Here is an 11,545-nt window from a genome sequence, read left to right as displayed (position 1 = left end):
GGCTGTTGTGATTGGTTGATATCGATAAATATGATGCACTGTCGTAATTATTATGAAAGTATATAATAATAATAATAATAATAATAATTATTATTATTATTATTATTATTATTATTATCATCATCATCAGTAGTAGTATTTTTAAAAAAATTCAAAAACAAGGATGGTCTTTATGATGTGGTTTCTTTAGAACCTCAAATCAAATTATAATCTTCACTCCTCCCAAATGTCTTGTGCAGCCTATAAATAGTCTTCTATTCGTGAGAATCAACTAGACATGAGCAAATGACCTTTATTCATCATATTTGAGTGTCATCTCAAATTTGATGCATCTTTGTTTATAGAAAACAAGCGTCTAAATATAAGTATCATTATGAGATATACAACAAAACCTTAGACGGGGCCCTTTAACATCTCGAGCTTCTTTACGCTTGTAATGCGACAATCCAATTGCAAGTTAGTGGTTTAAAAAGCCATTTATAACTAAACACTTAATTTTACACTTATTTTCATTTTTTAAGTCTAACCATTTCAAAACTATAATAAATAATTTCACACGTAATTGCTTTCCACCCACATAATTAACATCCATATTCTTGTACAAATTTGGTCCATTCAAATAACACAACATATATACACCAAAACAACCATTTTTTACAAACTACACATGTATCAAAGCCATTGGTTGTAATAGTGTTTCTATCATCCTCTCCGTTGAATCCTGGTGCTTGAGATCCTGGTAGTGTTGACTACCACTTTATTTTGATGGGTCCGATAGTGTTGGGCACGACCACTTGCTAGGGGCTTGACAGTGTTGATCGCCCTCTCTCTTAAAAACTATTTAGACTCCCTTACACATATCCATTGTCTCTAACTCCTCCTATCTTAAGTCAAGTCCTCCGAAAGGTGCAACTCAACCAAATCATTCCTAATTTGTTTCTCCTACGTTTTCTTAGGCCTTCCTCAACCTCTTTTACTATCGATTATGATGTTTTCTAATCTTCTCACTGGTGCATCTCTAGGTTTTCTTCGCACATGATAAAACCAACTCAATCTACCTTCATGCAACTTTCCAGAAATCAGAGCAATCCTTAGCCTTGCTCTAATAACCTCATTCATAATCGTTCCATCCTGGTGAAGTCGCACATCCATCTCAGCATATGCATCTCTACAACTTCCACTTTTCTCTCTCGGGTTTTCTTAATGGGCCAATATTGCTTCCAATATAGCAAGGTATGCCTTACTACTACCCAGTAGAATTTACCTTTTAATTTAGGCGGAAACTTCTTATTGCACAACACCCTAATAGTTGCTCTCTATTTGAGCCAATCGGCTTGTGCTCAATACGTGACATCTTCATCAATCTCCCAATCCCTTTGGATAATAAAGCCTAAATATTTGAACTTGGTCAAACCAACAACCTCATTTCCTCCCACGATCACCCGTGTGTCACTCACTTATTCCTCCCCACTAACATCTTAGGTATCATGTTTTGATGACTTATGCGCAACCCTTTTCAAAGGGCTACTTTCCACTCCTCTAATTTCGCATTGATTTCTTCTCTAGATTTTACTATGAGTACAATGTTGTCAGCAAACAACATGTATCAAGGTACGGTATCCCTTATGTCCTTAGAAAGTTTATCAAGGATAGCAACAAATAAGAAAAGGCTTAGAGCAGAACCCTGGTGTAGACCCACTTGAACAGAAAAAGGTTTGGTTAGCCCCATCGGTGTCCAGATGTTAATCATGGCTCCCTCATACATATCTTGGATCCCCTTAATATACATCAATTGGATTCCTTTTGCTCCAAGCATATCCCAAATAATGTCGTGTGGGACGATATCATAAGCTTTTTTTTTAAATCAATAAACACCATATGCATATTTGTCTTTTTATCCATGTACTTCTCAATTGACCTCCACAAGACATGAATTGCTTCGATAGTAGATCTCCTTGGCATTAACCCGAATTGGTTCTCTCTTATTGTCAACACTTGTCTAATTCTACTCTCGATTACTCTCTCCTACAATTTTATTGTGTAGCGGAGTAGTATGATTCCTCTATAGTTCCCGGATATTTGGACATCACCTTTATTTTTAAAAATTGGGAAAAATGTCCTACTCCTCCATTCGTTCGACATCTTTGATGTCTTAAGAATAACATCAAAGAGATCAGTCAACTAAAGGATCCCGTCGTCTCTCAAACAACTCCACACCTCATTAGGTATATTATCGGGGCCTACTTCCTTTTTTCTCCGTTTAAATAATATGTAAATTTAATTAAATACTTCCTCCATTCTGAAATAATTGTTATATTACGATTATTAGCAATATTAATCGTTCAAGGTCATTTTATATATTACGGCTAATGTATAAGAAAAAAAATATTAACTTAAATCACATAATTTTATAATATTAATTTTTTATAAATTTTAGATGTACATAATTCAATATATAAGTGATCATACTAGTACATTAAATTGCTTAAAAAATTAAATGTAACGAGTAAAGTGGATGAGAAACTCCCTCCCTTCCTTAAAAAAGCTCTCATTTGCCATTTTTAAGTATTTCATCTGTTGTTCACACAAACAATTTAACTAGTTTTATCACAATTTTTTGGACAAAAATAACTTTATTCAACCTCATTTTAATATTTTAAAAATACTTGTGGTCTCCATAAATGTTCCACTAACTTCATTTAATATTTTTATATTCTTTATGGTTTTCACATGTTTCTCAAGAATTTTATAAAAGTATTTTTTTATTAGTTATTGTTCCTATATTTTTTCCACTTATCTTTTTTAATATTTTAATATTATTTATAATTTTCACTTCTCCATCACTAAATTTATTATTCAATAAAATAATACTCTACGCATTCTCTATTCTCTAGAGTCTAAACGTATTCTCTCAAACTCAATCACGTATTAACAGGTGTCTATTTGAATAATATACCAGTCATCACCACTCATTAATTCTCCGAGATTCCTCCCCTTCTCTAATCTCTCTCACTTCTACTTGCTATAAATAAACCCCAACCCCAAAATTTAGTCTCTCTAACATTCTCCAGCACACTAAAGTCGCCCAGAGAAGATTTGTTGAATTATTGCCGGAAATCAGTACTTTTCCGGCGATAATTTATAAAAATCCGATCATATTTTAAAATGAATCGAAAAGGTATAAGTTACAAGACTAGAGCGAAAGTTAAATTAAATGAAGATGAAGCTGCGGTGATCGAGAATAAAGGATATAAGATGGAGAAAAGATTGGTGAAGTACGAAGAGTTGCCGGAATATTTGAAAGATAATGAGTTCATTTTAGATTATTACCGTTGTGAATGGTCGTTGAAAGATACGTTTCTTAGCATTTTTTGTTGGCATAATGAAACGCTTAACATTTGGACGTAAGTAATAATTTTTCATTTCAATGAATTTTTTGAATAATTGATTTGAATTGATTTTAAAATGCAGGCATTTAGGAGGATTTTTGATATTTGCAGCAATGGCGGTGGGGAGTTTGACGGAGAATACAAAGGGTGATGGACCTGTTTCCAGTTTTTTCAGGTTTCTTTTTCATTTTCCATTTTGTTTTGCTTTTTTCTATTTTAAGTTATGAATGAAGAAGTGTGACTATAAAATAAAGAAACTTCCAAAGTCTCTTATTTCATTCATTAATTATCTTCGTTTTTATTTTATTTTTTAGCTAAAATTAATTTGGAAATGAATTTGTTTTAGTATAGAATGATATTTTAAAAAATATTTGAGATGTTTGGTTACATAGTTTAATGGTCAATTAAATACAAATAGAGACTTGAGTGATAAATTAGTAATAAATTATTTTTTAAACAAGTTGCTTATAGCAACAAATTTTAAATCAGTTGTGAAGAATTGAACAATGCAGAATTTAGGTTTAGGAAAATTGTTTGTATTAATTATTATGAATAATACAACCCTTAATTTATACAAGAATTCTAGGAAGCTAAAAAGGAAAAAAGAATAATATTGTAATTCTATACAAAAATTAAGGAAGGAAAATAACTAATATTTTGAAAATATATTACATTCCTACACTCCCCCTCAAATTAGGTTGTAGGGTCACAGACACCTAACTTGCTTAAAACGATGTTGAAGGCTTCTGATGACACAACTTTTGTGAGAATGTCTGCTAGTTGATCTTTTGATTTGATGAATGGTAGGCTGATGATCTTCTTCTCTAGTTTCTCTTTGATGAAGTGTTTATCTATCTCGACATGCTTCGTCCGATCATGTTGGACTGGATTTTCAGATTTGCTGATAGCTACTTTATTATCACAGTATAATTTACATGCCTCTTCCTGCTGATAGTTCAATTCATCCAACAATTTCCTAATCCAGAGGAGTTCTGTGATCCCTTTTGCTATTCCTCTGAACTTTGCTTCAACACTAGACAAGGCGACCACTTTCTGTTTCTTTCTCTTCCAAGTGACCAAGTTACCACCTACTAGAGTAAAGTACCTTGATATCGACTTTCTATCATCTCGATCATCGGCCCAATCTGCATCGGTATAAGCTACAAGATCAAGATGTTGATTTCTTGATGTGCGGGAGATCCTCGAGCAAGCATTGCATTCACATAGTACAGTCCACCCCGTTCAGTACCACGCCCAAGAATTGTCTCTGTCCCAGCATCCTGCACAATACAACCATTAGAAGTCAAAAGAACCATACAATTAAGCTCTTTGGTTAACTGACTAACAGACAACAATTTATGAGAAAGAATGAGAATTAACAAGCAATTTTTAATGTGAAGAGATGAGGAATATCAACAGGCTCGGCTTGATTAACTGATATGTATTCTCCATTGTCTATTTGGACATGGGTGCGAGTTGTGGGATGTATAGTGGATAAATCGTGTGGGTCAAAGGTTATAATATCAGTGGCCCTACAGTCAAATATCCATTAAAAATGTGGTGTGGCTTAAGAGGCTAAATTTTGAAATGGGTTTGAGAGTTATTTGTGTTGGGCTTAAGGTTGGGGTATCCGGGTTAGGACACGGGTGAGGGTGGGTTTTTGGTTTATTTAGGTTTAGGTTTAAGGGTGGGGTAGTATAAAAGGGATAATAAGCATAGTTTTCATTTTCCCTTTCCCCTTTGCATACGGCGGCTTCTCTCTCCTCTTCTCTTTCTCTTTTTCCTAGTTCATCAATGGTGGTCTCCCCTTTTCCCAGTGCCATACCTGATTGTTCATAAGATGATGGGATCTCACCGGGGTGATCTGTAGTGGCCAGGTTGGCCTTGCCGCCGGTTCGGTGTGCCGGTGCCTTGTGGCGACCTTCCTCTTCTGTAGGTCATCCCACCAATTGGGTACCCAACTAGCTTAAAGTAGCCCTCCTTGGTATGTCGTGAGCCACCGCAGTGGCTACACCGGAGTTTGCGCCGGTCATCATCCTCACAATTACAAGGGGGAAGTTTGTTTTGCATTGCTTGACCCGATCCAATCTCTGAGGGATTCGATCCCGATGATGAAATGCTGGTCATAATTTTTCGGCGTGATATTTCCCGGTGAGGATAGTGGCGTAGGCCACCTCCACTGTCGGCAAGGGTTCCATGTTCAGTAGGTCTATTCTCTCCTTGTCTAAGTTATCATTTATTCCAGTGAGGAATTGGTACAAACATTCTCTCTGTATGAAGGTATTGAAAGCTGTGATATCATTTGAGCATGTCATGGGATTGGGCATACGTCTGTCGATTTCCTTCCATACTCATTTTACCATAGTATGTCTCTATTAGGGATGTTTAAAATCGGATATCGGTCGACCCGGTTCCGAAAAACCGGATACCCGGTTTTCCGGATACTAAAAATTCTGTTCCGGTACCGGATAACCAGTTTTGTAAAACGACGGATCTTCCACAAAAGTTCCTACTATTCTTCACAAATTTCACACCCAAAATCTGCATTGTCTTAGATCGGACCAACTATATTCCGAATTCCCAAAAGTACAAACCAAACTTTCAACAAAACCCTCATAAAAAAGATAAACATGAAAAATTCAACAACCCAACTGCAAAAAATCAACCAAAATTATGATGGGTTTTCGAGGATTTAGAAGTACAAACAAAAATCTCACCTTTAAGACTTGGAAATCCTTGTTTTGCAGCAATAAAATCCGGAAAACTAAATGGGTTTTGCAAGATTTAAAAATTGTCCGTTATTCCTAAGAACTTTGCTTTGAAACCCAGAAGAAAAAATTAACATTATTTCTTCAAGTTTTCTAATTTGTATTTTACCCTTTTAAAAAATTAAATCTGCGACAAATATCAGAAAATGCGAAAATGGCAAATAAACTTACCCAATTAAAGAACTGAAGAAGAAAAAGATGACGTCTCAACGTGAATGGTGAAGAAGAAGCAAGATGATGGCGTGAAGAACTGAAATTGAAGAAGATGACGGCGTGAAGAAAAATGAAGAACAAGAACTGAAGCAGCAGCCAGCAAGAATGACGAGATAGGCACAAGGTAGATTTAGCGTTTTTACTTTTTAGAACAATTTTTAAAAAAAAAAAAATAAAAAATAAAAAAAATTACAAACCGGATACCGGGTACCCGGTTTTCCAAAATTCGCGATCCGTATTCGACCCGAATACCCGGTTTTAAAACCAGGTACCCGACCCGAATTATCCGAATTTGGTAAACCGGGTAATTTACCCGGTTTAAAAAATCGAATACCGGGTTTTCCGGATCGGATTTTTCAAACCGGATATTTTGAACACCCCTACTCTCTATAGTGTCATTCCCTTGTTTCCAAGTGGCAGCTTTAAAACTTAGATCATAGATCTGGAGTTCGTCTTGACCACTGCTCAAGAGATTTTTGATCCCTTGCCATAAATCTCCGGCAGTAGTGTAGTCTATAAACTGGTTTACGATGTCTGCATCAATATTGTCAATAATCCATGAAATTACCATGGAATCCCGTTGAGCCCATTTTGGGTATTCAGAATCTGTGGATGAGGGAGGTTCGACAGTGATGTGTTTGAGCCTTTCTCGACTGTTGATGGCTATGTGCATTAATCTACACCATTTGGTGTAATTGTGGTAGTTTAATTTTTCTGAAAGTTGGATTGTGGATAGGTTTTCAGTTGGATTGGTTGGTTTATTAAATTTCTGAAACATTTGAAACATCTATTCCATTTGCTCAATAGAGAACAGTTGGTATTGTTTCATTAGCTGATTCAGCCAGTGTAGGTAAGAGGTAAATGGTGAGTTAAAACGGTTCATCAGAACTTTCTCGGATCTGAACCGTTCGGCTCTGATACCATAAAGAATTGAACAAGCGGAATTTAGGTTTTGAAATATTGTTTGTATTAATTATTATGAATAATACAACTCTTAATTTATACAAGAATTCTAGGAAGCTAAAAAAGGAAAAAAGAGTAATATTATAATCCTATATAAAAATTAAGGAAAAGAAATAACTAATATTCTGAAAATATATTACATTCCTACAAGTTGCTCAAATCAGATCATAAAATTAACCGGTCAAAAAAGTCATTATAAACAACCATTAATTTTGTGTAAAATACTTCATTGAACATTTAGTAAGTGTAAAGTTTAAGAAGTGACGTAGATTGATTGTAAAGACGGAATGAAAAAAATTAGGCTAAAAATTGAAATCAACGGCATCTTCAGTTGTAGATAACTTGTAAGGCATATTTTGGGGACAGTTCTCTGACAAACAGAGAGTTAAGTTTGAGATAATGCTAAAAATCATTGGAAATGAAAATAATTTGGGACTCTTCTATAGTGCACATGGACGGTTATGAGTCGTCCGATTTGGGTGTCATTGTTAATCAGTTAGTTTTCACTAGTTGGAACTTCGAAAAAGTAAGGTCAATAAAAGAATAAAATTAGTTCATATCATATTCTCTTAATTTTTGACTAAATAATACTCCCTCTTATTTATCTTAAGTGTTCCATTTACTTTATACACTCTATCCAATATACTTATCAAATTCTTTATATATCTAATTATGTATAATTAAAAATTATAAAAAGTTGATATTAATAATCTTTACATCAAAATGAATCAAATAAGATCCTAAATGACTATATTTTAACTTATAGATTAATAATAAAATGCAATTTAAAAGTGATAAATGAATAGTGTCTTAAAAGTAAATGGGACACCTAAAGTGAATAGGAGGGAATATAAAAGTTCTAAAATCTAACAACAAAAAGCTAAATGAATAGCTACCATGTCAAAATTAATTGAAGAGTACAACTTATCAATTTGTGAAAACCAAGTTGAATGCCATTCTAAAAGGCAATTTAGAGCAACTAAAAAAATGGAGAAAATATTTAATAATATGTCCATTAAGACCATAAGATTGAAATAATAACAATATTATTTTATAATTAAAATGAATTATAATAAGTGTATAATAATGATAAAATTACGTCTCTAAGTTACACCTTAGTTAGCTAGATGGGTGTCACTTATTGATATTGAGACAATGAAATGTTGGTCAATAAATTATATACTAAATAAATAAAGTAATTAAAATAAAATTAAGAAAAATTTAATTTAAAAAATCCCACCTTTTGCTCGTTGTTTTTTAAAAATCCCACCTTTCGATTATTTTTTAAAAATTCGACGTTTATATTGCGTTTTTTTTAAAGTACTTACCTCATTAAGTTACTTGTTAAATTCAGCAGTTACAAATTAAGGACCAAAAGGTCGGATTTTAAAATGAAAACGCAGTATAAAAGTCGAATTTTTAAAAAATAATCAAAATGTGGGATTTTTAAAAGACAACCAGAAAAAGGTGAGATTTTTTTAATTAAATTTTCCTTAATTTTATTTCAATTACTTTATTTATTTAGTATATATTTTGTTCACCAACATTGCATTGTCTCAATATCAATAAGTGACACCTATCTAACTAACTAAGGTGTGACTTAGAGAAGTAATTTTATCATTATTATACACTTATTATAATTCATATTAATTTGTGATATAAATAAAAAAATCTCTTATAAGAACAATAAATAAAACAGAGAAGATTAATGTCTACCCTGAAAAATTGAAGTCACTAATTACACACGATTGTACTCGTTTTTTTGTATTGCACAGGACCACAATTGTCTCGGCACCATGGATGACAATGTTAGCCATGGATTCCAACAATGGCTCACGGAATGCTAGTCCAGTAAGTTTCTCTTTTGAGTTTTAACAGATGGTATAAATAATTAGGTTTACAAATGAGATTGATACTATGCTTCCTTATACATCAAAAAAAGTCAATACTCTTACCACCCTTATATATATATATATAGAGAGAGAGGCTCTCCTATCATCCTATCCCTATGTAGTATAGATTGTAGTCTGTCTCACTCACCATGTGAGCTGGTGTCTTGACCTACAGATGAATCAACAGGTAATACAAAATAGTCTAACAATTTTGGCATCTTTTGTAATGTTTTGTGATCACCCTAATAACTGGTCAGATTTGATAATGTAATAATTTTATCATATAGATAAAAATTGTAAAAAGTTGATATTAATGATCATTGCATTGAAACGAATTAAACAAAATTTCACTTTAAGAATAAAATACAAATTAACTGTGATTGATAAATAGTGTCAAAAGTCAAATGAGATTAATAGCTTGAATAGCAGGTAATAATAAACTGAATTATATATGTCAGTAAGATAACAAAGATTTTAAATTGTTTAGAATTTAGATGACTTTTTTGGACAACCTGTTTGTAACTTTGTTTTTATTACAAGCTAGATCTATTTTCATTTCATGGGATGGCATTATAGTGTAGAAATTAGACACATTATTTTAACATACTTTTGAATCATAACCGTTGGTTATACTATGGAAAGGAGAATTTAAATATTACTCAGTCATATATAATTAGGTTGGAAGATGATGACTCAACATAGAAACGAAAAAGATAACTGATCCTTCTTTCAACTTTCAAGATTGTGACGGGAGAACTTTTCTGTTGAATTTGAAATCAAATGCTTAATTTAACATTTGACAAATGATAGTTATCTTTTTGGTAATCTAGACTAAAATGATGATGTTGACATATGGTATATTCGGGTGTTTGAGTTGGTTTCGGGTATAATATCTTAGGTTGGATAAGTTTCGGTTCGTATGTGTATTTAAATATCTCGACAATTTGATTTAATTTTTTATACGGTTTATATTGAATCGTGTCGAGTTATACCGGTTTCGATTCAATTTTAGACTGTTAAGTGTTAACGCACACCTATGTTTTCATTCCTTGGACTTCAAAAATTTTGTAATTTAAAGAGTCTGATTACCCTTGAGTCAATCAAGGAATGTAAGTCATGAGCATAATAAGTTTATGTTAAACCTAAGTAAGCATATGTCAACCGAAAACGTTGATGGAAGCATACCAGAGGAGGACTAAAGAATATAGGACCCTATTTACTTTTTGAAGTCTAGTAAATTGAGGTCCTTATATGGTAAAATAGATTAAAATTTCTGTAAAAATTTAGCTTTGGTAGGTTTTGACCCCTAAATCTTAGCTATGCTTGACTAATGCAAAATAAGGAGTTTGTTAATATATGGTCCCTGTTCTAAGGCCCTTGGTGGTCGGGATCTTGAATGGGTGTAAAACCACCCCTGATCAGCATCCATATTTGGTAAGTACTGAATTGAATTCATGTCAATGCTTATTTTCTCGTGCAGGGTCCACATCTTAGACACTTTAAAGAGTCCTCACTGTTGGATATCAGCAAATTAGAAGCTACACAACTCATACCAATGTGGCCATGGTTTGTCTTCCTAGCAGGTGCAATGTGTTGCTTGGTTTTCAGTTCGGTTTCGCACCTCCTAGCCTGTCATTCAAAGCATCTAAACCTCTTCTTTTGGCGTTTAGACTACGCAGGCATCTCTGTTATGATAGTCTCTTCTTTCTTTGCCCCAATTTACTACGCCTTCTATTGTCGACCTATCGTTAGCCTCCTCTACCTCACATCCATCACCATTCTCGGTGTTCTAGCCATCATTACCCTACTTGCTCCCGCCCTGTCCTCCCCTCGCTTCCGCACATTCAGGGCCTTCCTCTTTCTAAGCATGGGCTTATCTGGTTTGATCCCGGCTGTTCATGCAGCAGTCCTCAATTGGGGTCACCCAGAGGTGTTAATAGCCCTTGGATACGAGGTACTCATGGGCATCTCATACGCTATCGGAGTTTGGTTTTATGTTAGTAGGGTTCCCGAACGTTGGAAACCCGGCGCCTTTGATCTTGCAGGCCACAGTCATCAGATTTTTCATGTGTTTGTAGTGGTTGGAGCTCTCATTCATAGTGCAGCTATTCAGATTGTTTTGCATTGGCGACGGAGCACGCCTTCTTGTTTTTAGTTGCTAAACAGCATAGAGATATACATTATTTATTATTTACCCCAAAATTCATAAATTATATCCCAATTCATATTTATTTTGTAAAGATATGAATCTCATGTATTAAGAGTGACATATATGAAATTTGGGATGACTGATTGCATGTCATACCAATACATTGTTGTA

At 33.8% G+C, this 11,545-nt stretch overlaps 1 protein-coding gene across 1 annotated transcript; it reads left to right on the top strand.

Moving 5' to 3' along the window:
* The first annotated feature begins 2,910 nt into the window (after positions 1-2,910).
* On the top strand, positions 2,911-11,545 carry LOC130815329 (heptahelical transmembrane protein 3-like). Its single transcript, XM_057681764.1, has 4 exons — positions 2,911-3,404; positions 3,472-3,564; positions 9,109-9,184; positions 10,706-11,545. Exons 1-4 carry the CDS (start codon positions 3,166-3,168, stop codon positions 11,378-11,380), a joined length of 1,083 nt encoding a protein of 360 aa, XP_057537747.1. The 5' UTR covers positions 2,911-3,165; the 3' UTR covers positions 11,381-11,545.

This window comes from Amaranthus tricolor, chromosome 6 (assembly GCF_026212465.1).
Source record: "Amaranthus tricolor cultivar Red isolate AtriRed21 chromosome 6, ASM2621246v1, whole genome shotgun sequence".
In the NCBI taxonomy this organism is placed as follows: domain Eukaryota; kingdom Viridiplantae; phylum Streptophyta; class Magnoliopsida; order Caryophyllales; family Amaranthaceae; genus Amaranthus; species Amaranthus tricolor.
The sequence above is the reverse complement of the archived record's forward strand: the minus strand, read 5'-3'. Positions and strand labels throughout refer to the sequence as shown.